This window comes from Sapajus apella, unplaced genomic scaffold, assembly GCF_009761245.1.
Source record: "Sapajus apella isolate SASKATOON/1434 unplaced genomic scaffold, GSC_monkey_1.0 scaffold152, whole genome shotgun sequence".
In the NCBI taxonomy this organism is placed as follows: domain Eukaryota; kingdom Metazoa; phylum Chordata; class Mammalia; order Primates; family Cebidae; genus Sapajus; species Sapajus apella.
The window spans coordinates 185,317-213,095 of NW_022437092.1; the positions used below are offsets into that span (position 1 = coordinate 185,317).

Consider the following 27,779-nt stretch of genomic DNA (forward strand, 5'->3'; position numbering starts at 1 on the left):
GGTATGGTGGTGGGAGCCTATAGTCCCAGCTACTCAGGAGGCTGAGACAGGAGAATCACTTGAACCCGGGAGGCAGAGGTTGCAATGAGCCGAGATCACACCACTACACTCCAGGCTGGGCGACACCAAGACAGAATCTTGCTCTATCGACCAGGCTTGAGTGCAATGCTGAGGCTCTGTCTCAAAAAAAAAAAAAAAGAAAAGAAAAGAAAACAAAACATCACATTCCAGAAAAAGATTTGGATGGTAAACTGGTTAATTGTGGCCATTTCAACATTCAGCATAGGACCAGCTACCTTTCTCCCCACTACCTCTGTTGCAGAGAGCCATGCCCATCTATTTTCTTCTAATTTGTCATTGGGGTCTCTCAGGAGTGTGGCTACAAACTCTAGTGCTGCCATCATGGGGCTCCCAGACATCTGGTTGTGATATTTACAGTGTGCCTTTCATAGCAATTCCTTCTGTTGAAGGGACTGATATTTAAATGTTAGCCAGGCGTGGTGGCTCATGCCTGCAATCCCAGCACTTTGGGAAGCCGAGGTGGGCAGATCACAAGGTCATGAGTTCGAGACCAGCCTGGCCAATATGGTAAAACCACATCTCTACTAAAAATACAAAAAAAATAACAAATTAGCTGGGTGTGGTGGTGCATGCCTGTAATCCCAGCTACTCAGGAGACTGAGGCAGGACAGTTGCTCAAACCCGCGAAGTGGAGGTTGCAGCGAGCCGAGATTGTGCCATGACACTCCAGCCTGGGCAACAGAGCAAGACTCCATCTCAAAAAAAAAAAAAAAAAAAGAAAAAAGGAAAAAAAGAAAAAAGTCAATGAATGATCAGGTGTCCCTCACAGGAAACTTGGTTCATCCAACACAGATAATCATCCTGATAGCCTGTCAAGATTCAAGTGAGCCTGATGTCTCACTGCTTATCTACACTGCCAGCCATCTAGTCACCTCATTGAATCACATTAGGCACCACATTGTAATCATCATCATCATACTTGGGATATCAAGCAAGAAGGACCAGGGTTTTGTTAAGTGTTAACACATGATTCCAGGTCATTACATAAATGCAATTTATGAGTGTTGAAAAAAGAAACTGAGGCTGGGTGTGGTGGCTCACACCTGTAATCCCAGCACTTTGGGAGGCTGAGGCAGGCAAATCACCTGCGGTCGGGAGTTCAAGACCAGCGTGACCAATATGATGAAACCCTGTCTCTAATAAAGATACAAAAAAAAAAAAAAAATTAGCCAGGCATGGTGGCATGGCATGCACTTGTAATCCCAGCTACTTGGGAGGCTGAGACAGGAGAATCGCTTGAACTCGGGAGGTAGAGGTTGCAGTGAGCCAAGATGGTGCCATTGCACTCCAGCCTGGGCAACAAGAGCGAAACTCTGCTTCAAAAAAAAAAAAAAAAAAAAAATGGCCAAACACAGTGGATCACGTCTGTAATCCCAGCATTTTGGGAGGCCCAGGAGGGTGGATCACAAATTCAGGAGTTTGAGACCAGCCTGGCCAACATAGTGAAACCACGTCTCTATTAAAAATACAAAAATTAGCTGGGCATCGTGGTGGGCACCTGCAATCCCAGCTACTTGGGGGGCTGAGGCAGGAGAATCACTTGAATCCAGGAGGTGGAGGTTGCAATGAGCCAAGATCACATGACTGCAGTCCAGCCTGGGCAACAATGTGAGACTCCATCTCCAAAAAAGAAAAGAAACTGTAACATTCTAGGTGACATGTACTACGTAGGCAGGCCTGCAAAGGTTAGGTCTGTTCTCATATTATAGGATTATTTTCGTATAATGATTCTTTAAAAAATACAAAATGACCATTTGCATAGCATTTACAACACATGAGGTATTTTAGTAATCTACTTTTTATTTTTACTTTTACAAAAACTTTGGGTTGGTGAAAAATTAAGTAATGTAGGCATGATTTACAGGATGCAGATAGGTTACATGCAAAAGTCACTTTATAAAAGGGACACAGCATCTGTGGATTTAGGTGTGCTTAGGGGGTCTGGAACCAATCCCCTGCATATGGCTCAGTAATAACCATATTCGAAAGAAACATCTTAAGGCTTTACCATCTGTTTACATTCATGAGGCTTATTCCTATGTGATTTCTTTCATGTTTCTGAAATGAAATAAAATTAATGAATGCTTTCCCACACTTAGAGAGTATCTCTCCAGTGAGTCCTTTTATGTCTATGCAAGAAACGGAGGGAACTCAGCGCCTTCCCACATTCCTTACATGCATGCCTCTTCTCACCAGTGTGAGTCCTTTCATGTCCTCGAAGGAAACGAGAACGAGTGAAGGCTTTACCACATCGTTTACACTCATAAGATTTCTTTCCAGTGTGGATTCTTTCATGTCGCAGAAGACAAGTGAGCCAAGAGAATGCTTTCCCACATTCCTTACATTCATACGGCTTCTCTCCAGTGTGAATCCTTTCATGGACTTTTAAGTTACCAAAATGACTGAAAGCTTTCCCACATGTTTGACACTCATAAGGTTTTTCAGCTGTGTGGATCCTTTTATGCTGAGAAAGGTATGTGGAACAACTGAAAGCCTTCCCACATTCCTGACACTCATATGGCTTCTCTCCAGTGTGAGTTGATTTGTGATTTTGAAAGGAATAGAAATTAATAAAGGCTTTCCCACATTTGCATTTATAGGGTTTTTCTCCAGTGTGAGTTGCTTCATGTCTTCGAAGGGAACTGGAAATACGGAAGGCTTTACCACATACTTTACATTCATAGGGTTTCTCACCAGTGTGAGTCCTTTCATGTCTTTGAAATACACTGACATAAACAAAGGTTTTCCCACATACCTTGCATTTGTGAGGTCCATCTCCAGTGTGCATTAGCATATGACTTCGAAAGCTTGAGCGATGAGATAATGCTTTCCCACACTGCTTGCATTCATAGGGTTTCTCTCCAGTGTGAGTTCTTTCATGACTTTGCAGTGAACTAGGACAATCAAAACCTTTCCCACATACCTTACACTTATGGGGTCCATCTCCAGTGTGCATTATCATGTGTCTTTGAAAGCTTCCCAGATGATGAAATGCCTTCCCGCATTGCTTACATGCATAGGGTTTCTCTCCAGTGTGAGTTCTTTCATGTATTCGAAGGGAACTGGAAACACTGAAGGCTCTTCCACATTGTTTACATTTATAGGGTTTTTCTCCAGTGTGAGTTCTTTTGTGTCTTATAAAGGAACTGGAATCGGGGAAGGCTTTAGAACACTGCTTACATTCATATGGTTTCTCCCCAGTATGTGTTCTTTCATGTCTTAGAAAGGAACTGTAAATAGGGAAGGCTTTAGAACACTGCTTACATTCATACGGTTTCTCTCCAGTGTGAGTTCTTTCATGTATATGAAATAAACTAGGCCAAAAAAAGGCTTTTCCACACAACTTACATTTATAAGGTCCACCTCCACGTTGCACTATTATGTGTCTTCGAAGGTTTCCCAAAGAGCTGAAGGTTTTCCCACATTCCTTACAATCATAGCGTTTCTTTCCAGTGTCAGGTCTTTCTTGTGTTTGAAAGGAGTGGTGATAATTGAAGGCTGTCCCACATTGTTTGTATGTATGTGGCTTCTCTCCATATTCCTGACACTCACCTGGTTTGTGTCCAGCATCAAATGTGATGCAATTAAGGAATGAACAATCCATGTTGACTTCTCCATGCACACTGCTTTCACATGGATCTACTCCAGGAGTTTTTTCAACCACAATACTATCTGAAATCTGGCTACTTTCACGGAATCTCTCTACAATATGACATCTGTAAAACATGAGAAGTATATTAATAAAGGTTTACTTATAACTGATTTTATATTTATTAATAGGCTTTGGATTTACATTTTTACATAATCATGCAATGTGTAGGCTTCAGGCGCTGCTCGAACGTGAATGGACTGAACGTTGTACAAGATAACTTGACCCCAGCTGTTTTCTTCACAATGATAAACACATAGAATTTTTAATACTGTTTCTAAGGGAATGATTTTTGCAAACACTGAATAGCTATGTCACATTTAAGTATATGTTTCTGGGCCAGGTGCAGTGGCTCACACCTGTAATCCCAGCACTTTGGGAGGCCAAGGCATGTAGATCATGAGGTCAGGAGTTTGAGACCAGCCTGGCCAAGATGGTAAAACTCTGTCTCTACTAAAAATACAATTAGCCAGGCATGGTGGCGGGTGCCTGAAGTCTCAGTTGCTTGGGAGGCTGAGGCAGGAGATTCACTTGAATTCAGGAGGAGGAGGTTGCAGTGAGCCAAGATTGTGCCACTGCACTCCAGCCTGGGAGACAGAGCAAGATGCTGTCTCAAAAAAAAAAAAACATATATGTTTCTGGATAAAATTTTCTAGGAATAAATAAATTTATATTGGGCTTGTTCATTTTCTTTGCCTATTTGTAAAACTTCCTGTCGTCCTAAGAATTGCTCCACAGATATGTCTTTCTCTTGTGAGTACAAATTACCTTAGGCTTCTCCTGGGATTTTTGTGCTGATCTTCAGTGTTTGTGTCTTCCCATTTCATTCCTAAAAGGTGAACACAGAAAAAACACTGTAGATTATTATAAAATTCTAAAAACACTATATAATTTTAGGTACAGGCTGGGCACAGTGGCTCATGCCTGTAATCCCAGCACTTTGGGAGGCCAAGGCAGGTGAATCATGAGGTCAGGAGTTCAAGACCAGCCTGGCCAAGATGGTAAAACCCTGTCTCTACTAAAATTACAAAAATTAGCTAGGCATGGTGGTGGGCGCCTGTAATCCCACCTACTGGCGAGGCTGAGGCAGAGAATTGCTTGAGCCCTGGCGGTGGAGGTTGCAGTGAGCTGAGATCACACCACTGCACTCCAGCCTGGGCAACAGAGCAAGACTCCGTCTCAAAAAAAGAGAAGATTTTATGTACAATAGAATCATGCATGATTCATTCACTGAATTATAGTTGACTCTTGAACAACACAGGTTTGAACCACCTAAGTTCACTTATATATAAATTTTCTTCAGTCTCTGCTACCCCGGGACACCACGACCAACCACTCCTCTTACTCAGCCTACTCAATGAGAAGACAATGAGGATGAAAGCCCATATTTATGATGATCCATTTCAATTCAATGCACAGCTAATATAGTTTCTCCTCTTTGTGATTTTCTTATTGACATTTATTTTCTCTAGCTTACTTTATTGTGAGAATATCGTATGGAATACATGTAACAGACAATATATCTGTTAATCAATTGTTTTTGTGACCAATTAGTCTACCAGTCAACTGAAGGTTAAGTTATGGTGAACAAAAAGTTATTGAATATGTATAACTGGTTGGTGACCCCACACCCCTTAACCCTGGGTTGTTGAAGGGTCAACCATATCCCCTTTCCATAATTCAAATCATTCAACAGTATTGATGACCAAGTAAAAAATGTCTCTAATTGACTAAGTGAAGACATAGTGTCATCTTTACCTATATAGTCCAGGTTCCTGATGGTTTCCCACATCACATCTCTGTACAGACTCTTCTGTGATGGACCCAGCAATGCCCACTCTTCCTGAGTGAAGTTCACAGCCACATCCTCAAAGGCTACTGAATCCTGAAACATCCCACATGTACAGAGGAGAAAGGTTGAGACTGATAGTACCAAAAATTTACACCCACTTCAGAAACTTTGTATGATGCTATTGTTTCTAAGCAGTGATTCAATGACATGCTCAATCCACTCTTATTCTCTCTCTACACTCACTTTCTCCCACACAGCAATTCTGATGCTAGAACTGAATGTTTGGTATAAATAATAGTCAAACAGGAACAGGTGTCTTTTTGATGACTTAAATGAGTGAATTTTATTGCCAGGATCATCCCTAATGTCTACTTCATAGTGGGTCTGTAATTCTTGTTGTGACAAAGTCCCACTACTTACTGGGCAAGATTAGGAGTCCTGAGATTGTATATAATTTACAAACACTGGTTAACAAAGTTGGATCTTTCATGTACTCTAGGCACTGGATTTATAGAGGGTCTCCACCAACATAACTAATAATAGGTGCTGAGTATGCATAAACTGTTTATGGAAAAAGTATAGTATTCGATTAACAATTATCTTCTCTTGGGGAGCTTGGAATTTTGTTACATCCTCAGCAGTGGGAGCACAGCTGATCAGCCAATGCTAGGCTTGAATGTTTGTCCCCACCAAAATACATGCTGACACTTAACCCCCAATGTGGCAGTAATGAAAGGTGACGCTTGAAGAAGTTATTAGGTCTTGAGGATTTGGATCTCAAGAAAATCAAGATGAATCCATTCTTGAATTAATGGCTTAAAGAATAAATGCGTAGTGATAGGAGCTGGACTTATGTCCCTATGAGAAGAGAAAGAGACCTGAGCTAGACACTCAGCTCTCTCATCAAGTGATGCCCCGTGCCACACAGGGATTCCACAGAGTCTCCGCCAGCAAGGAGGTTCTCGCCAGATGCCCAGCCTTGACCTTGGACTTCCCAGCCTCCAGAACTACAAAATACATATATTGTTTCATTTAAATTATCTAGCTTCAGGTATTCTGTTATAAGCAACAAAAAAACATAGACACAAGGAAACACTCTGGGCACTGAGTCTCTAATGAATGACACTGATAAATAACCTTTCAAAATGCTGTTGCACCATGTTACCTGGGGGATTCAACCCATCCTATGTGATTACACTAAGAACATTAAGAAGCTGGCAACAGGTTTCCTTTAAATCAAATGTGGCAAAGCAAGACAAAAGACTAAGAAAATACACTTCATCATCCCAGTGGAAGACTTTTAAACTTTTTTTTTTTTTTTTTTTTTTTTTTGAGACGGAGTTTCACTCTTGTTACCCAGGCTGGAGTGCAATGGCGCGATCTCGGCTCACCGCTACCTCCACCTCCTGGGTTCGGGCAATTCTCCTGCCTCAACCTCCTCAGTAGCTGGGATTACAGGCACGCGCTACCATGCCCAGCTAATGTTTTTGTATTTTTAGTAGAGATGGGGTTTCACCGTGTTGACCAGGATGGTCTCGATCTCTTGACCTCGTGATCCACCCGCCTCGGCCTCCCAAAGTGCTGGGATTACAGGCTTGAGCCACCGCGCCCGGCCTTTTTTTTTTTTTTTTTTTTGAGACAGAGTTTCGCTCTTGTTACCCAGGCTGGAGTGCAATGGCGCGATCTCGGCTCACTGCAACCTCCGCCTCCTGGGTTCAGGCAATTCTCCTGCCTCAGCCTCCTGAGTAGCTGGGATTACAGGCACACGCCACCATGCCCAGCTGATTTTTTGTATTTTTAGTAGAGACGGGGTTTCACCATGTTGACCAGGATGGTCTTGATCTCTTGACCTCGTGATCCATCCGCCTCGGCCTCCCAAAGTGCTGGGATTACAGGCTTGAGCCACCGCGCCCGGCCTAAACTTTTTATTAGGTAATGTCAAAGGATAACAAAGGGGACAGATTACACGTGTTTTTAGAAAGAACCCAAGTCAGACTGGGCGTGTTGGCTCACGCCTGTAATCCCAACACCTTGAGAGGCTGAGGGACCAGATTATCTGAGGTTGGGAGTTCGAGACCAGCCTGACCAACATGGAGAAACCCCATCTCTACTAAAAATATAAAATTAGCCAGGCGTGGTGGCACATGACCATAATCTTAGGTACTCAGGAGGCTGAGGTAGGAGAATCGCTTGAACCCAGGAGGCGGAGGTTGTAGTGAGCCATGATCGTGCCATTGTACCCCAGCCTCGGCAACAAGAGTAAAACTCTGTGTCAAAATATCTATATCTATATAAAATATAAATAAATAAATAAATAAAAGAACTCAATGTCACCTCTCATGAATATCTATAATATTCCCTAAATAGCTAAATCAGACTTTTGTTTAGTAGTCAACAAAAAATTATATTACCAAATCTAATAGAAGTCACAAATGTATAAAAATGCTAAAAAGCTTCTCATCAACAAAGTGACAGCTTTGTAAGAACAGATAAATAATTTTAAAACTATAATATTCAGCTCCCATACTATTAACAGAGACACAAATAAATTTTAAAATGAATGTGAAAAATGGTAGGAAAGCCTTGTGGGGTTTTCATTTGTCCTTGGTCTCATCCCTCCCCACCTCAGTGTCAGTCTTTTTTTTTTTTTTTTGAGATGAAGTTTTGCTCTTGCTGCCCAGGCTGGAGTGCAATGGCACAATCTCTGCCTCCCAGGTTCAAGCATTTCTCCTGCCTCAGCCTCCTGAGTAGGTGGGATTACAGTTATCCGTCACCACGCCCTGCTAATTTTGTATTTTTAGTAGAGGCGGGGTTTCTCCATGTTGGTCAGGCTGGTCTCGAACTCCTGACCTCAGGTGATCCGTCCGCCTTGGCCTCCCAAAGTGCTGGGATTACTGGCATGAGCCACTGCAGTATCAGTCTTGAACACAGCAGCCTGAGATCCCAGTATGAAACCCTGGTCAATGATTCTACAGACAGCAGATCGGATCTTATTTGCAAATTATTGTCTTTGTATTTTCCAATTAGTATGGGGACTATATGAAGGTCTGACACAAGATTTTTTTTTTTCCCTGAGACAAGTCTCACTCTGTCGCCTAGGCTGGAGTACAATGGTGCAATCTTGGCTCACTGTAACCTCTGACTCCCAGGTTCCAACAATTCTCCTGCCTCAGCCTCCTGAGTAGCTGGGATTACAAGCACCCCACCACCACACCCAGCTAATATTGTATTTTTAGTAGAGATGGGGTTTCACTATCTTGGCCAGGCTGGTCTTGAACTCCTGACCTTGTGATCTGCCCACCTCAGCCTCACAAAGTGCTGGGGTTACTAAAGGTGTGAGCCACTGCACCTGGCCCTAGGACTCTCTACTCTATTTCATCTGTAATGGAAATCAGGGACAAACGTGTCAGGAACATCTTGATACACAAAAAGACTGTAAAATACACAAAAAGACTGCAATCACTCAGGAAACAGATTATGATTAAGATCTGAGACCATCTAAGTCCCAAGGAAAAAATCTGGAGAGAAATTTTCCTTCAGAAACTAGGGTATTCAAAGGCACCCAGGTATGCTGGGGAATTGAGAAAGTCACAAGCAGGCACAGGAAGTAACATTTTCATAGAAGACCTAGGGAAACCCTCAATTTCAGCTCTGGCTGATGTCTGGGTTTGGTAAAATAGAACATAAAGGCTAAAAAGCAGAGTTTTAAATAGCCTCGCTAAGTGTTCAAGGAATGACCCAGCACAGAGCCATGCACGGAGGCCCGAAGAGGTCAGGTTTTTGTGTTTTTCATCTTTTTTACTTTTAGCTTCCAACATTCAGGAAACCTCTGTCAGAACACAGGATGAACACAACAAGCTAAAGAACAGAGACTTCAGTGTGATTAGGGAATATAGTCTCTACAAACACATTTTGAAAATGTTACTAAAGGCCGGGCGTGGTGGCTCACACCTGTAATCCCAGAACTCTGGGAGGCCAAGGCAGGCGGCTCACTTGAGGTCAGGAGTTTGAGATCAGCCTGGCTAACATGGTGAAACCCTATCTCTATTAAAAATACAAAAATTAGCCAGGCTTGGTGATGCATGCCTGTAGTACCAGCTACTTGGGAGGCTGAGGTAGGAGAATGGCTTGAACCTGGGAGGTGGAGGTTCCAGTGAGCTGAGATCACACCATTGCACTCCAGCCTGGGTGACAGAGCAAGACTCCATCTTAAAAAAAAAAAAAAAAGAAAGAAAGAAATGTTACCAAAAAATGAATAACTACAGCTTGCAACAAACAATAGCAACCAGTGAATGGGAAAGAATCAGACTGCTAGAGTTACCCCATTACAACATTCAAATGTCTTCCTTTTAACACAAACAAAATTATGAAGAACACAGAGAAACATGAAGATATAGTTTATGGTGGAAAAATTTAACTCAGATAAACCATCTCCATGAAATCTCAGATAATGAACTTACTGAATTAAAAACTTGAAGCAACTGTCTTAAATACATTGAATGAGCTAAAGGCAATGATGAACACAGAACTAAAAGAAAACCAGAAATAGAGAAAATGATACCAATAAAAAATTAGCAACTGAGCCATACAGAATTTCTGCAGCTGTAAGGTACAACAACTAAAGTAAGTATTCAACAGATGTGAGCAACCAAAGAAAAACTCAGCTAAAATGAAGACAAAACAACCGAAACTGGATAGAATCGTTAAGTCCATAGTCAAGTCAGAAAAAAAGAGCGGCTGGGTTATTACTAACAATCTCAAGGACATTAAATAGACCATATAAGAATAGTGAGAACAGCTGAATGCCTACATATTTGATAAATGACATGAAATGGACTAACTCCTTGAAAGACACAGTCTACCAAAACTCACAAAAAGAGAAATGAATAACGAATATGCCTATATCTACTGAAGCAATTGAATCAATAAATAATAAATGTCCCACGGGAGGGGGTGGGAACAGGCCAGGATGATTTCACTGATGAATTCTGGCAAACACTTATAAAAGAAATGACACAGATTCTTTACAATCTCTTCTGCAAAACAGAAGCAGAGGAAACACTTTCTAATCTACGTTTTAAGGCAAACACTGCCCTGACATAAGACTTCTCTATAAGAGACAACTCTGATATGAGGAGACTCTCTCCCTTCTCCTAAACTTTCCTCTAAAGGTATCATTTTGCAACAGACTTCGGAACATACCCAAATTTGATGGTGGGTCTTAGCTAGTCCATCCTCAAATTAGACTTCCAATAAACTTTTATCAAATGATTTCCGCCAAAACAGAAGTATCCCATGAAAGGCACAATGTAAACATCCACCACCAAAACGCTGGAGAACCACCAGAGCAGGAATAGGGTTTATAGCCAGTCCCCAGAGACAGACCTCAAGATTAAATGAGAAAAAAGCTCAACACTTATGAAAGACAAAGCTAGTATTTTAAAGTTACAGACAAAGGTCTTTTTCAGATTTAACAAGATGAGAGTTTTATTTTTTATTTTTTTTTTTTTTTGAGATGGAGTTTCATTCATGTTACCCAGGCTGGAGTGCAATGGCGCGATCTCGGCTCACCGCAACCTCCACCTCCTGGGTTCAGGCAATTCTCCTGCCTCAGCCTCCTGAGTAGCTGGGATTACAGGCACGCGCCACCATGCCCAGCTAATTTTTTGTATTTTAGTAGAGACGGGGTTTCACCATGTTGACCAGGATGGTCTCGATCTCTTGACCTCGTGATCCACCCGCCTCGGCCTCCCAAAGTGCTGGGATTACAGGCTTGAGCCACCGCGCCCGGCTGAGAGTTTTCTTAAGTAAGAAAACAAAGGCTGGGCACAGTGATTCACACCTATAATCAATCCCAACTCTTTGGGAGGCCAAGGGAAGTGGATCTCTTTTTTTTTTTTTTTTTTTTAATACGGGTTTCACCATGTTGGTCAGGCTGGTGTTGAACGCCTGACCTCAGGTGATCCACACGCCTTGGCCTCCAAAGTGCTTGGATTACAGGCATGAGCCACCACACCCGGCCGGGAAGTGGATCTCTTGAGTCCAGTAGTTCAAGACCAGCCTGGGCAACATGGTGAAACCTCATCACTACAAAAATACAAAAATTAGCCCAGGTATGGGGGTGCATGCCTGTAGTCCCAGCTACCTGGGAGGCTAATCAACTGAGCCTAGGGAAGTAGAGGCTGCAGAAAGCCTGGAGGACACCACTGCACTCTAGCCTGGGCAACAGAGTGAGACCCTGTCTCCCGTCAACCTCCCAAAAAAAAGAAAAGAAGAAAAAAAGAAAGTTGGTCCCAAATGAGGAGTCTTCCAAATTCAACTCTATTAAAATTAAGCATAGTGACTCACACCTTTAATTCCAGCATTTTGAGAGGCTGGGGTGGGAGGATCCCTTGAGCCCAGGAGTTTGGGGCTACAGTGAGCTGTGATGGCACCATTGCACTGCTGCCTGGGGCAACAAAGCAAGATTCTAGCTAAGAAAGAAAGAAAAAGAAGAAAGAAAAGAAAAGAAAAGAAAAAAGAAAGAAAGAAAGAAAGAAAGAAAGAAAGAAAGAAAGAAAGAAAGAAAAAGAGAAAGAAAAGAAAAGAAAAAAGAAAGAGTCCATCGAACTGTAGAATGAAATAAAAAGATAAACCAGGCCAGGTATGGTGGTTCACATCTGTAATCCCAGCACTTTGGGAGACCAAGGCGGACTGATCATGAAGTCAGGAGTTTGAGACCAGCCTGGCCAACATGGTGAAACACTGTCTCTACTAAAAATACAAAAATTAGCTGGGCATGGTGGCGTGCTCTTGTAGTGCCAGCTACAGATGCTGAGGCAGGAGAATCTCTTGAACCCAGGAGGCAGAGTTTGGGCAATAGAGAAAGACTCTGCCTCAAAAAAAGAAAAAAAAGAAAGAAAGATAAACCATTATCTGGAAGGAAATATTAGCAATTCCTCCATGTGAAAACTGGTTAGTATGTACAGTATGCTTAAAAACAAAAAGAATGAGAGAAGCAAGGCAATAATATCCAAATAAATTACACCTGAGAAAAGACTGAAAATTATTTCATGAAGATGAAAGACCACAAAGAGAAAATGCTCAACACCAATGCTAATCAGCAAAAACCAATGGAGATATATAAAAAGTAATTTTTTTTTTTTTTTTTTTTTTTTTTTTTTTTTTTTTTTTAAGACAGACTCTTGCTCTGTTGCCAGGCTGGAGTGCAGTGGTGTGATCTCGGCTCACTGCAACCTCCACCTCCCAGATTCAAGCGATTCTCCTACCTCAGTCTCCTGAGTAGCTGGAACCACAGGCACCCGCCATCAAGCCAAGCTAATTTTTGTATTTTTAGTAGAGACGGGTTTTCGCCATGTTGGTCAGGATGGTCTCAATCTCTTGACCTAATGATCCACCTGCCTTGGCCTCCCAAAGTGCTGGGATTACAGGCATGAGCCATCGTGCACCACCCCACCCCAGAATTTCTAATTCAGTAGGACTGGAGTAGGACCCTGAAATATACATTCCTTTTTAAATTTTGTTGTTGTTGTTTGTACATATTCACAGGGTACGACTGTAATGTTGCCGCAGTGATATAGTGCATTGTGGTGAATGAAGTCGGAGCCTTCAATGCATCCATCACTGCAGCAAGGCACATGTACCCACGAAGCAACCGCCCATCATCTACCATCCTCCATCCTCTTGGAGTCTCCAGTGACCATCATTCCACACTCTGCTTCCATGTGTACACATTATTTACACTTTAAAATGAGTACATGTGGTATTTATCTTTCTGCGTCTGAATCATTTTGCTTAAGATAATTGCCTCCCATTCCATCCATGTTATCACAAAGGACATGATTTCATTCTTTTATTATGGCTGAATAGTATCCCATTGAGCATACATACCACATTTTATTTATTCAATCCTCCACTTAGGTCGATTCCATACCTTTGCTATTGTGAATAGTGCTGCAATATGCAGACGAGTGTAGGTATCTTTTTGATGTTCTGATTTCTTTTCCTTTGGATAGATACCCAGTAGCAGGATTGGCTTTTCAGCATAATATTGATGGCATATTAATGGTAATATTAACTAACTGAAAACAGAAAAGAGGCAAAACTATGCTTCTAGATGAATACACACTGAACCTATGAGTAACGAAATACAAACTCTATGTCAGTTATGTTTCTAACTTGTAGTGTTACCTCACACAACTTTTTTTTTCTTTTCTTTTCTTTTTTATAGAGAAGGGGTTTTACCATGTTGGCCAGGCTGGTCTCGAACTCCTGCTCTGGTGATCCACCCGCCTCGGCCTCCCAAAGTGCTGGGATTACAGGCGTGAGCCACCGCGCCCAGCCACCTCACACAACTTTTGACAAAGAACATATAGCATTTGCTGAACACAAATTCTCCAACAAAACCTGGTGTCCACCCAACATTAGTACAGACCCCACAAGTTGAGGGTTGAATATCACAACCCATCAGCCTCCAGGCAGATGCCAGGGGCAAGCCCCAGAGACCATCTTTTAATCAAATGTGTATAAAATCAATGACCCCCTCCTCAGGGTCAATACTGTGCTAAGCCAACCCACAGAATTCAGCAAGACCCTCTGCTTAAGGTTATCAGTTTGTTATAAAGGATATCTTAAGAATAGCCAAAAAGAGAGGAACACAGCAAAGAAAGGGGAGGGATTAGCACAGAATTTGGCATTAATCTGTCAAGCATATGTTATAGGAACAGAACAGTTATCCATTGTCCTAAATTCCCCACCCTAAAAAGAAAGAAACTAAAGTTTTGGTAAATCTTTACAATTCAATCAAATAACTACCACATTTTCTGTTAATATGTGTTCACTTTTCCTGCAGCCATAAAGAAAGTATGACCAAACATTTTTCCTTGGTCATACTTTCACTGCTAGGCCCTGAAATTCCATTTGAAATAATCAGAGAAACTTACCAGACAGGCTCTGGGGGAAAAAAAGTAAATGAAGGGTCTTTTGTTGTTTTTTTTTTTTTTTTTTACAAAAAATGGAGGCTGAGGCAGCACATCACTTGAGGTCAGGAGTTTGAGACCAGCCTGGCCAACAGGGTGAAACCCCATCTCTCCTAAAAATACAAAACAATTATCCAGGCATGGTGGTATAGGCCTGTAATCCCAGCTACTCGGGAGGCTGAGATGGGAGGGTCGTTTGAACCTGGGAGGTGGAGGCTGCAGTGAGCCAAGATCGTGCCACTGCACTCCAGCCTGGGTGACAGAACGAGCCTCCGTCTCAAAAAAAAAAAGGAATAGATGACTATATACATGATCTGTTTTCTGAAATTTAACTGTTTCTGGCCTCTGTGGAAATACTTTATTTTCTCTATCAATCTCTAATGATAGGATACATCTTATTGTTAATAAAATGTTGAAGCTGAAATGAGGGAATACCTCTTTTCAATGTGAAAACCTCAGGGATGGGCAGTGCTGACTGGAACACAAGTCTAACTCAGGTGTTAGGTCAGGTGGTCCTATCTCCTAGGACATTTGTCACCCCCATGCTTCTCAGTAAAGTGCTCAGGGACCACCCCCCACCACCCCAGGAGATACTACACTGTGTGCTTTTCTGGTTGTTGCACGGCATGACCTGAATGGGAGGTTCTTATACAACCGGAATTCGTGGGTTCTCCAGTGCTTAGATACTGTTTTCTCTCTTCACTAGTCTGAGAGTCAGGAAGGAAGAAATTTCTGTCTTCTTCCCCAAATACGACCATTCAATTGGCTGACCAGCCTGTGTCCCTTAGGAATGGAAACTGGGGTTGGGGGGGGAAAGGTGATTGTCCCAAGGGTTAGCTTTTTATAGAAATGATGTCCCATCCCACCCAGGGCATCCAGCTGTTCTCTGTGAAGCCCTATCCCAACACCTCAGGCTGCTCACTGGGAGAAACGACCCAGGGGCTGATGTTCACTAGACCCTCCCAGAGACAGGACAGTTGTGTGTATCTTGGGTCAACCTCAGGCAGTTCTGAAACAGAACCAGGAAAAGGCAGAGGGTAGGCTGAGGACATAACCCTGTAAAGTTTCCAAAGGGGACTCTTAACCCAAAGACGTTGAGAAGGTATCTGTACCCAGGGGAAAGAAACGGAGAGACATAAAGTTTTTTTTTACAGTGGAGGGTCATGTTATTCTCTGCTTCCTCACATGTGAAATGTTCAGGAACACATATCTTTTAAGAAGCAGCCAAGCCGGGCATGGTGGCTCATGCCGGTAATCCCAGCACTTTGGGAGGCTGAGACAGGTGGATAACCTAAGGTCAGGAGTTTGACACCTGGCCAACATAGTGAAACCCTGTCTCTACTAAAAATACAAAAAATTAGTTGGCATGGTGGAGGGCGCCTGTCATCCCAGCTACTCAGGAGGCTGAGGCAGGAAAATTGCTTGAACCCAGGAGGCAGAGGATGCAGTGAGCCGAGATTGCACCACTGCACTTCAGCCTGGGCAACAAGAGCGAAACTCTGCCTCAAAAAAAGAAGAAGGCCGGGCGCAGTGGTTCATTCCTGTAATCCAAGCACTTTGGAGGCCAAGGCAGGCGGATCACCTGAGGTCCGGAGTTCAAGACCAGCCTGACCAACATGGTGAAACCTCATCTTTATTAAAAAAAAATAATTAAAAAAAAAAAAGAAAATAAGAAAGAAGGAAGAGGGAGAAGGAAGAAGCAGAAGCAGAAGAAGCAGAAGCAGCAGCCACACATTGCTCTCTGAAAACAAAATGAAAAAATACTGGGACTCTGAAATTTAGCACGGGTGGGTGGGGGAGGGAGGAATTCACGATGTTGCTGTGAATTGAGGAGAGAAAGTTAGCCTGGGAAGGATCTGGAAACCAAGGGATTTACTATCAGCCCTAGAAGTTAGGATGAGGGAATAGGTGGTGGATTTGAGGCCCTACTGCCCTCATCTCTGAAAAACTCGAGGAAGAATCAGTCACCCTGGGAAGAAAAGAAGGGACTGGCCATCCCACAGACCACAGCTCCGCCCATGCATGAACCCCACGCAAGAGTCTGGATTCTGCCTGGTGACCCTCCCACCCTCACCGGGTTCACAGGATCTGAGGGCCAGACTGGAGGCGAGATTGCAGCTGATATTTTTTTGGAGACGAGTTTCACTCATGTTACCCAGGCTGGAGGGCAATGGCGCGATCTCGGCTCACCGCAGCCTCCGCCTCCTGGGTTCAGGCAATTCTCCTGCCTCAGCCTCCTGAGTAGCTGGGATTACAGGCACGCGCCACCATGCCCAGCTAATTTTTTGTAGTTTTAGTAGAGACGGGGTTTCACCATGTTGACCAGGATGGTCTCGATCTCTTGACCTCGTGATCCACCCGCCTCGGCCTCCCAAAGTGCTGGGATTACAGGCTTGAGCCACCGCTCCCGGCTGCAGCTGATATTAACCAGGTGCCCTCAGCCCCGCCGCCTCACCGGGCCGCGGGGCCGCCTCCCTGAGAGTCAGGTCACTGCAGACGCCGACCGCCCGCTTCCCCACTGTGCCTGGAGATAAGATCTCGGAGAGCAGCTTCCTCAAGGGTCGCCTGAGTTCTTTCTCAGATCTTGAATTCCGACGGAAACGCTGGCGCCAAGCAGGCTGAAGGCCCCACGAGAAAGCCCACTCAGCGGGAGAACGCAGTTTCTTCACCTCCCGTCCCAGGATTCGCCCCTCATTTCCCCACCAACCAGCGACCCCACACCCCAGCCGCCCCTGTCCAGACCCCAGATCCCTCAGGGAGGCGGATCTGGGGTGTCCTCCCCTCTCCCCCTATTAAACTGTTTCTGCTGCAGCTCTTGGCGTCTCGGTGCAGTGACTCGGGCCGCGAACCTGTGCCGGTTACAGCCGCACAATCTGGGGAGACGCGGGGCTGCGGGCGCCGACCTGCCGAGAGGACGCCGGGGCAGGGGCCGGGGCCACAGTCGCCGCGCAGGGACGGGACAGGACGCCCGGGGTCCTGGTTGCCGGCCCAGCCCCACCCCCACCCTGCGGCCGAGGGGACCGAAGCCCGAGCTGCGCCTGGGAAATTCGGGGCCACAGACCCCGCAGTCGCCGCGGGGACGCCCGGGTCCCGCCACAGCCGGTTCTGGCCGGTTCCAACCAGCCCTTCACCCTGCCTCACGACGCCGGGCCCCGCACACTCACCATTTCCCGGGTTCTCCCCAAGGCTACCGCTGCCAGTATAGGACTGAGTGTGACAGAACCGGCCACTGACCTGCCAGAGAGTCTCTTAGCAACAAAGCCGGGAGCCGGAGCTCAGAGAAGGCTCCACCCTCCTCCCGGTAGCGCGCCTGATTGACAGTTCCCATGAACTCGCCACCAACCATGATTGGGTAGAGCTCCAAGTTCCGCCCCACCGGGGGACTGATTGACAGAAGAAGTGTTCTTGCACAGCCGATTGGAGCCATTCCAGATGGAGCCGTTCCAGATGCAGCCCTTGGTAGGGTCGGCTTCCGCCCTTCGCTATGACCTGACCCCTCCCAGTATACATTTGCATTTAAGCGGAATTTTCTGCCTGTACTCAATGGGCTCTTCCTGCTCTTTCTTCCTTGACGGGGACCCATAAACGTGTGCAGAGAATTCCAGACTCACTGCCCAGTGGAGCTGTCTTCTGGCTTCAGAGCAGGAGGGGAGCCCAGGCCACACAAACCACTCTGAAGCAGGAGGGAAGGCCTGGTGTCTTCCGGGCATCAGGAATTTGGGATGAAGCTACTGGCTGCATGGCCAAGCCTTTAACCCACCTTATCTCTCATTCTCAGATCAGAAAATAAAAACCCATCAACAATGAAATAAAATTGTTAAGTGCATGGAAAACCTGGAATTATATGGCAGCAATCTTCTATAATGGAATCAAAAGAGGGGAAAAGAAAAAAACCTAAATTAGTTCAGAGAAGCTTCAGCCACAGTACAGCAGGAAACCCCCTTTCAGGAGGTTAAACATATTCCCAAGTTTAGGGGCCAGATTCTGACTCCTGAAATTGAGTCCCAGAGTATGTAACCAGCAGCTTAGCAGCTGAGTCTCAAACCGCATTTTAAATCTTTTTTTTTCTTCCTCCTTCTTTCCCTTTTCCTCTCATCTTAAAATACAGCCTCAGAATGTGCTGTGAACCTCAACTCCCTTTCCTTTCCCATACTATACTGCCATGCCTTATGCATATTGATTTTTATGTTTTTGGAGACAGAGTCTCGCTTTGTCACCCAGGCTGGAGTGCAGTGGCATAATCTCGGCTCACTGCAACCTCCACCTCCTGGGTTCAAGAGATTCTCCTGCCTCAGCCTCCCGAGTAGCTAGGACTACAGGCACCCGCCACCACGACCAGCTAACTTTTTGTATTCTATTAGAGTCGGGGTTTTCATCGTGTTGCCCAGGTTCATCTCGAACTCCCGAGCTCAGGCAATCTGACGGCCTTGGCCTCCCAAAGTGCTAGGATTACAGGAATGAGCCACCACGCCCAGCCTATGCACACTTATTTACCTAAATACTTATTAAGCACACACTATGCTCTCTTATTTGGTCATATATTTCCTTAGACGCTTCAGGGGTTGGATCCTGGTAGGGACCAAACACCTCTGGAATTCTCTCTCCAACAAAAGATTAATTCAAAGACGGAACCCACACCCAGCTGAAGATTGACTATGAGATTGTCTGCGACTAATTTATAACCTGGCACGGTCCACAATGGAGTAGTCCCTTCACCAAATGGGACAATAATTCAAGAGGGGCAACCAGAGCAAGTCACGCCATCTGGTACCTCCTAGCCCCCCTGGCCTCTTCTGCATTCCAAACCCTTCCTATAAAAACCCCTGCATCTCCTCCACAAATTGAACAGTGGGGTTGCTTTCAGCTCTTCCCTGCTAGGACAGATAATATAGAAATTTCACTCCTTATCACAAGTTGTTATTATTTTGACTTTGTTACACAAGCGGCAAGCAGTCAGACCCTTTTGCCAGTTACAATGGGATCAGCACCTGGTGATGAAGAAGGGGCACTGAAGGATTTAAAGAGGAGGAAACTCAGCTTGCCTTCCTCTGTCCTCTGCACAGTGTGGACATGCTCTTTAACTCAAGACTTTAAATATTAATGAATTAAATGCTCCAATCAAAAGCCAAGGCTTTTGAAAATATAAAGGTTTCCCATATTTGTATGAAATACAAGTGTCACCGGTAAACTGAGTTCTTTCTCTAGTTTGTATGCACAATGAAAGAATAACTAATGAAACAAAAAAAAAAAGGCAAGCAGGATTTATTTTCTGGCCAGAGAAGGAGATGGGGTCAGAGTCTCTTGCTCCCAAGATACTTCCTCCTCCTAGAGCTGCGGGAAGCTGGGGAATTTTAAGCAGCTAGGTACGGCATGGGAAGGTTTGTAGTATGGGTAGAAAGGAATTTCACATGTGCAAGCACAAATCATAAACATGTCTCTTTATACCACACATGTTCAAAAAGCCACCATGATTTTCTTCTATGGGTGCGGATTTTTGTATTACAATAAGGTGTTGATGCTCTAAAGAAGCAGTTCCCAACCTTTTTTCAAAGCACAATCTTGGTTCACTGCAACCTCGGCCTCCCAGGTTGAAGTGATTCTCCCATCTCAGGCTCCGGAGTAGCTGGGATTACAGGCGCCTGCCACCACATCTGGCTAATTTTTGTGTTTTTGGTAGAGACTGGGTTTCACCATATTGGCCAGGCTGGTCTCAAACTCCTGACCTCAGGCAGTCTGCCCACCTTGGCCTCCCAAAGTGCTGGAATCACAGGCATTAGCCACCATGCCCAGCCACATCTTTGTCAACCTTCACTATGCTATTAAATTCAGAAAATTATTTCCTGTGCAGGTCATGATATTTTTCATCCATTTCTTGAACTTTCAGCCCAGGTTCAGAATTACAAGTCAATCTTCTCTAATTTTGCATTGTATTTTCTCAATTTCCTATATTTCAAAGAGTCCATATCTGGAGGAAAGCGGGAGGAATTAGGTGAACTGACTTTATATTTTTCTTTATATGAATGGCCCATTTCACTTAGCACAATATCCACAAAGTTCACCAAGCTGTAGCATATGTCACATTTTCCTTCCTTGAAGACTGACCAATATTCCATTGTATGCATATAGTACCATCTGTCAATAAACATGAGGGTTGCTTTCACGGTTTATCTGTTGGTAAATTATGCTGCTATAAATATGGGTTTACCTTCTTTGAGGTAAATACTTTTTTTCAAAAGTATTTCTTCACATGACCCAGTCCATTTCTTGCCCTTGGAAAAACATTTGAGACCCTTCTGCCTGCCAACAACCCTCTCTGACAAGGACCCACCGGGCTTCAGGGAAGGACAGAAAGAAGGTGCCCTATGCCCACCTGGCACATAAAAGCCTTCTTACCTGAGACCCTTCTTTCAGTAATTTTGGGTAGATTCCCAGAAAGCAGAAATGTGGATCATATGTTATTTCAATTTTGGATTTCTTGATGATCTATCCTACAATTTTCAACAATGGTTGTACTATTTTGCATTCCCACAGTGTACAAAGGCCCCAATTATTTCACATCATTGTCAGCATTTATTTTGTTGTTCTTAGAAGCACTCTAGAGTGTGTGGATGTGGGTGTTTTTTTTTTTTCTTGTGAGATGGAGTCTCGCAGTGGTGCAATCTCGGCTCACCACAACCTTGGTCTAGCCAAAATTGTTGAAAGAAGGATGCCAGGTTCAAGCATCCTCCTGCCTCAGCCTCTGGAGTAGCTGGAACTACAGGCGTGTGCTACCACACCCAGCTAACTTTTTTGTATTTTTTTTTTTTTAGTAGAGACAGGGTTTCACCATGTTACCCAGGATGGTCTTGATCTCCTGACCTTGTGGTCCACCCGCCCTGGACTCCCAAAGTGCTGGGATTACAGGTGTGAGCCACCGCGCCTGGCTTGTTTTTTGAGACAGGGTCTCCCTCTGCCACCAGGCTGGAGTGCAGTGGTGCGATCTCGGCTCACTGTAACCTCTGTCTCCCAGGTTCAAGTGATTGTCCTACCTCAGCCTCCTGAGTAGCTGGGACTACAGGCACACACCTCCACACCCAGCTAATTTTGTATTTTTTTAGAGACTGGGTTTCACCAAGTTGGCCAGGATTATCTTGATCTCTTAACCTCGTGATTCCCCCACCTTGGCCTCCCAAAGTGGGAGATTACAAGCATGAGCCACCACGCCCGTCCAACATTGTGGTTTTCATTTGCATGTCCTTCATGATGAGTGATGCTAAAGATCTTCAGGTAACTATTGTCTATTTGTATATGCTCATTAAAGTAAGTCTTTGACCTATTTTTTAATGGGGTTATGTTTTACACAGCTTGAGCTACTAAAACAAAATACTAATATAAATACTAATCTATACCCCCATTGAAAGGTCACAGCAAACTTGTTACAAATTATTGGACTTAAATTGCAAAGGCATATTTCTGTGCTGTTTATTTTGTTGCACTGGTCTACTTCTGAGTCATTATGCTAGTACCAAACATTTTATTAGCATAGATTTGCAGTACGTTTTGAAATCCAGAAGTTAGAGCCTACTAACCTTGTTCGTGTTTGTTTGTTTTGTTTTGTTTTTGAGACAGAGTCTCATTCTGTTGCCCAGGCTGGAGTGCAATGACATGATCTCGGCTCACTGCAACTTCTGCCTCCCAGGTTCAGGCAATACTCCTGCCTCAGCCTCCTGAGTAGCTGGGATTACAGGCGTGTGCCACCATGCCCGGCTAATTTTTGTATTTTTAGTAGAGATGGGGTTTTACCATGTTGGTGAGGCTGGTCTCGAACTCCTGACCTTGTGGTCCACCCACCTCAGCCTTCTAAAGTGCTGGGATTACAGGCATGAGCCACCGCACCCAGCAATGTGGGGATTCTTAATGTTGCTTCCATGGAAACTATTATGCAAACACTTGAATAGCTAAGAAACAAGTATATACTTTTGGAGAAAATCTTCTAAAATAAATAAATTTAAGCTGGGCTTGTTCATTTTCTTTGCTTCTTTATAAAATTTCCTATCATTTGAAGAATGACTCCAGAGACATATCTTTCTCCTGTGGCAGCAAATTACATTTCTCCTGGGACTTTTGTACTGATCTTCAATGATCTGGTCTTCCCATTTCATTCCTAAAAGATAGACCCAGAAAATTTTTTTTACAAAATTATAGAAAAACTGTAAGATATTATAGTGCAATCATGCACAATTCATTCATCAAACTACAGCACACTCTTGAAAAACAGTTTTGAACTGCTCAAGTCCATTTATATACAAATTTTCCTCAGTTTCTGCTATACCTGAGATAGCAAAACCAATCTCTCCTCTTACTCAGCCTCCTCAATGTGAAGACAACAAGGATGAAAACCTTTATGAGCATCTACTTCCACTTAACGAATAGTAACTATAGTTTCTCTTATGATTTTCATATCACCATTTTCTTTTCTTTTTTTTTTTTTTTTTTTTTTTTTGATACGGAGTTTCCCTCGTTACCCAGGCTGGAGTGCAATGGCGCGATCTCGGCTCACCGCAACCTCTGCCTCCAGCGTTCAGGCAATTCTCCTGCCCCAGCCTCCTGAGTAGCTGGGATTACAGGCACGCGCCACCATGCCCAGCTAATTTTTTGTATTTTTAGTAGAGACGGGGTTTCACCATGTTGACCAGGATGGTCTCGATCTCTTGACCTCGTGATCCACCCGCCTCGGCCTCCCATAGTGCTGGGATTACAGGCTTGAGCCACTGCGCCCAGCCTTTTTTTTTTTTTGAGACAGAGTCTTGCTCTGTCACCCAGGCTGGAGTGCACTGGTGAGATTTTGGCTCACTGCAACCTCCACCTCCCAGGTCAAAGAAATTCTCGGGCCTCAGCCTCCCAAGCAGCTGAAATTACAGGCATGTGCCACCACACCTGGCTAATTTTTTTTTTTTTTGTATTTTTAGTAGAGACAGGGTTTTGCCATGTTGGCCAGGCTGGTCTTGAACTCCTGGCCTCAAGTGATCCACTCGCCTCAGCCTCCCAAAGCGCAGGATTACAGGCGTGAGCCACCACACCCAGCCCATATTGCCATTTTCTTTCTTTAGCTTATGTTATTGTGAGAATACAGTATATAACAAATATGACACACGGTTAGTAGGCTCTAACTTCTGGATTTCAAACTGTACTGCAAATCTGTGCTAATAAAATGTTTGGTACTAGCATAATGACTCAGAAGTAGACCAGTGCAACAAAATAAACAGCACAGAAATATGCCTTTGCAATTTAAGTCCAATAATTTGTAACAAGTTTGCTGTGACCTTTCAATGGGGGTATAGATTAGTATTTATATTAGTATTTTGTTTTAGTAGCTCAAGCTGTGTGATAAATATGTATGTTTATCAACTGCTTATGTGACCAATCAGGGTGCCAGTGAACATTAGTTAAGCTGTGGTAGAAAAAAGTTGCATCAGGATATGCAATTGCTTGGGAGGATGGCACCCCTAAACCCTGTGTTATTCCATGTTCAATCATACCCCTTTCCCATATTGCAAATCTTTGAACAGCACTGCAGATCAAGAAACAAATGTCCCTAATTGACTAAGTGGAGATATGACATCGTCCTTACTTATACAGTCCAGGTTCCTGATGGTTTCCTGCATCACATCTTTGTAGAGATTCTTCTGACAAGGACCCAGCAAAGTCCACTCTTCCCAGGTAAAGTTCACAGTCACATCCTCAAAAGCAACTGAGTCCTGAAACATCCCACATACGTAGATGAGGAAAGATGAGGTTGACAGTACTAAGAATCTATACTTAATTCTTAAATTTCCTGGGTGTGTGGTTTCCAAGCATTTATTCAATGACATGGTAAATCCACTTTCATTCTCTGACTACACTCACTGTCTCCCACACAGCAATTCTGAGGCTAAAATTGAATGTTTGCTAATGCAACAGCTGAATTGGAACAGGCCTCCTTTTGGTGAGTGAAGTGAGTATTATTACATGGACCTTAATGTCTATTTCTCCAGTGGATCTGAAGTTCTTATTATGACAAAGTCTTACTACTTAGTGTGCAAAAGAGAGTTAACATTAGTAGTCCTGAGACTACATATACTTACAAATGCTTGTATACAATGTTGGACCTTTCATGGTGTCTAGGCACTAGATTTCGGGAGGGTCCCCACCAATGTGACTAGTAACAGGGGCTGAGTGTACCTAAACTATTTATGAAAAAAAAAATAAGGCATTTACTTAGCTCCTATAGTCTTCCGAGAGTTGGAATTTTGTTTCATGCTCAGCAGAGGGAGTGTACCTACCTGATCAGCCACTGCTAAGTTTGAATGTCTATCCCCTCCAAAACACACATGTTGAATGTTAATCTCCAATGTGGAAGTAATCAAAGGTGGGGCTTTAAAAGGTGATTGGGTCCTGAGGGTTTGGAGCTCATAAATAAATTAATCCATAATGGCTGAATGAATAAATGGGTTATCTCAGGAGTGGCACAGTTGCCATCATGAGAGGAAGAAAAGATCTGAGCTACACACTTAATCCCCTCACCATGTGATACCTGTGCTACCTAAGGAGTCTGCAGAGTTCCCAACAGCAAGAGGCTCTCACCAGATTCCCAGCCTTGACCTGGGACAGTCTCCAGAACTGTAAAAACTAAGTATGATTTCTTATCAATTACCCAGTTTCGCTTATTCTGTTAAAAGCAGCTAAAACAAGAGAAAAACAGCCATGAGGAAACACTCTGGGCACTGAGTCTCTAATGAACAATGCTCGTGGATTACATTTCATATTTTTAGTTGCAACTTGTGATCGGGGGATCCGGCCCACTGCATGTGTGACTACAGTAAGAGAGAATATTTGGAAGCTGGCAACTGGTTTCCGCTAGATCAAACATAGTGAAGTTTGACAAAAGACTAATAAAATATACTTCACAATCCCAAGGAAAAAATCTTAAACTTATTATTGGGTAATGTCAAAAGAGAAGGAAACAAAGGGCAGACTGTGCATGTTCTTAGAAATAACTCAGTCATCTCTTATGAATATGTATAATATTCCTTAAATCCCTAAAACAGACCTTTAGTCAACAAAGATGACATTACCAAATCTAACTGAAGTCAAAAATGTCTAAAAATGCTTAAAACTTCCTAATTAAGAAAGTGGCAGCATTATAAAAACAAATAAAGAATTTTGAAATTATAATATTCAGCACCCCATACTATTAACAGAGAGATAAAGAGAAATAAAAATGAAAATGGCAGAAAAGCCTTGTGGAGTTTCTGTTTGTCCTAGGCCCAATCCCTCCCCAACTCTGTGCCAGTCTTAAAGTCAGCAGCTGGAGATCCCAGTATAAAACCCTAGTCACTCAAGTATCACCTCTGTATTTTCAAACTGGTATGGGGACTTTCCAAACGTCTGAAACAAGGCTTTCTATTCTACAATAACTCAGTCAGGGTCAAATTTGGCAAGAACTATTTTAAAATGTTGCAAAATAGGCCAGGCACAGTGGCTCACACCTGTAATTCCAGCACTTCGGGAGGCTGAGACGGGCAGATCATGAGGTCAGGAGATCGAGACCATCCTGGCTAATACAGTGAAACCTCATCTCTACTAAAATTACAAAAAATTAGCCGAGCGTGGTGGTACACAACTGTAGTCTTAGCTACTTGGGAGGTTGAGTTGGAAGGATCACTTGAGTCTAGGAGGATGAGGCTGCACTGTGCCATGTTTGAGCCACTGTACTCCATCCTGGGTAACAGAGTGAGACCCTCTATCCAAAAAAATAAAAAGGCAACAAATATTAGTCCCATATTTTCCAAAACAGATAAAAACTATGAACCTAGAGATGCAAAAAGCTCAACAAACCACAGCCACAATATATATCAACAAATCCACACCAAGACCCAGCATCAAATTGCTGAAAACCAGGTATAATAAAGAATTACTTGAAGAAACCAGGGGGAAAAGACACCGTAACAACAGATAGCCAAATGTAACATTGATTACATACTTATTATCAAAAACAATGCAAACTGGAAGACAATGGAGCAATATCCTTAAAGAACTAAAAGAACAAGTATATCAACAAATAATCCTATATTGAGCAAATAACATCTTTTCAAATGAATGGAAAATGTTTAGTCATAATTAATGTATTTGCAATCAGCATATTGGCTCATTAAAAAAGGGCTGGGTTGGGTGTGGTGGCTCACACCTGTAATCTCAGCAATCTGGGAAGCCAAGGTGGGTGGATCACCTGAGGTCAGGATTTCAAGACCAGACTGGCCAACATGGTAAAACCCCGTTTCTACTAAAAATACAAAAATTACCAGGCAGGCACCTGTAATCCCAGCTATTCAGGAGGCTGAGGCAGAAGAATTACTCCAACCCAAGAGGCAGAGGTTGCAGTGAGCCAAGATCACACTACTGCACTCCAGCCTGGGCAACAGAGTGAGACTCCATCTCAAAAAAAAAAAAAAAAAAAAAAAAAAAGGTCCAGCCAGGTGTGGTGGCTCACGCCTGTAATCTCAGCACCTTGGGAGAATGAGGCCAGAGGAATGCATGAGTCCAGGAGTTCAAGACCAGGATGAGCAACACAGCAAGGCTCCATCTCTACAAAAAATTTAAAAATTAGCTGGCATGGTAGCAGCATGTATCTGCACAGATCACTGAACCTGTAAAACAAAAAAAGAAAAAAGAAAAAGAAAAACAGGCCAGGCACGGTGGTGGCTCACGCCTGTAATCCCAGCCCTTTGGGAGGCTGAGGCAGGCAGATCACCTAAGTTTAGGAGTCTGAGACCAGCCTGACCAACATGAAGCAACCCCATCTCTACTCAAAATACAAAATTAGCTGGGTGTGGTTGTGCATACCTGTAATCCTAGCTACTCAGGAAGCTAAGGCAGGACAATTGCCTGAACCCGGGAGGCAGAGGTTGCAGTGAACTGAGATTGCAGCATTGCACTCTAGGCTGGGCAACAAGAGCAAAACAAGAAAAAAGAAAGAGGGCTGGACGCAGTGGCTCCTGTCTATAATTCCAGCACTTTGGGAGGCTGAGGTGGGTGGATCACAAGGTCAAGAGGTCGAGACTATCCTGGTCAACATGGTAAAACCCCGTCTCTACTAAAAATACAAAAATTAGCTGGGCACAGTGGCGCACACCTGTAGTCCCAGATACTCGGGAGGCTGAGGCAGGAGAATTACTTGAACCCAGGAGGCGGAGGTCATGGTGAGCCGAGATCGTGCCATTGCACTCCAGCCTGGGTAACAAGAGTGAAACTCCATCTCAAA

General features: G+C 43.7%; 1 protein-coding gene and 1 long non-coding RNA gene across 3 annotated transcripts; both read right to left on the reverse strand.

The window, feature by feature from the left end:
- Positions 1 to 1,861: 1,861 nt before the first annotated feature.
- Positions 1,862 to 18,733, reverse strand: ZNF442 (zinc finger protein 442). 2 transcript variants are annotated; one of them, XM_032265794.1, is made up of 4 exons: positions 17,665 to 18,733; positions 5,489 to 5,615; positions 4,499 to 4,559; positions 1,862 to 3,797 (listed from the first exon to the last, which is right to left on the reverse strand). In XM_032265794.1, exons 1-4 carry the CDS (start codon positions 17,665 to 17,667, stop codon positions 2,177 to 2,179), a joined length of 1,812 nt encoding a protein of 603 aa, XP_032121685.1. In that variant the 5' UTR covers positions 17,668 to 18,733; the 3' UTR covers positions 1,862 to 2,176. The 2 variants fall into 2 exon arrangements, with proteins under 2 accessions (XP_032121685.1, XP_032121684.1); XM_032265793.1 differs by lacking the exon at positions 17,665 to 18,733 and adding an exon at positions 11,873 to 11,908.
- Positions 18,734 to 22,564: 3,831 nt separating this feature from the next.
- LOC116541545 lies at positions 22,565 to 26,034 on the reverse strand. Its single transcript, XR_004264854.1, has 3 exons — positions 25,103 to 26,034; positions 24,111 to 24,237; positions 22,565 to 22,643 (listed from the first exon to the last, which is right to left on the reverse strand). It is a non-coding gene; the product is annotated as an uncharacterized LOC116541545 (long non-coding RNA).
- Positions 26,035 to 27,779: the final 1,745 nt, after the last annotated feature.

Excerpts from the sequence above, each read along its gene's own strand:
- ZNF442 (XM_032265793.1), bottom strand. Across the intron at positions 4,560-5,488 it reads CAGGAACCTGGACTATATAG|GAATGAAATGGGAAGACACA; the intron begins GTAAAGATGACA and ends TTCACCTTTTAG. Across the intron at positions 3,798-4,498 it reads AATCCCAGGAGAAGCCTAAG|ATGTCATATTGTAGAGAGAT; the intron begins GTAATTTGTACT and ends CATGTTTTACAG.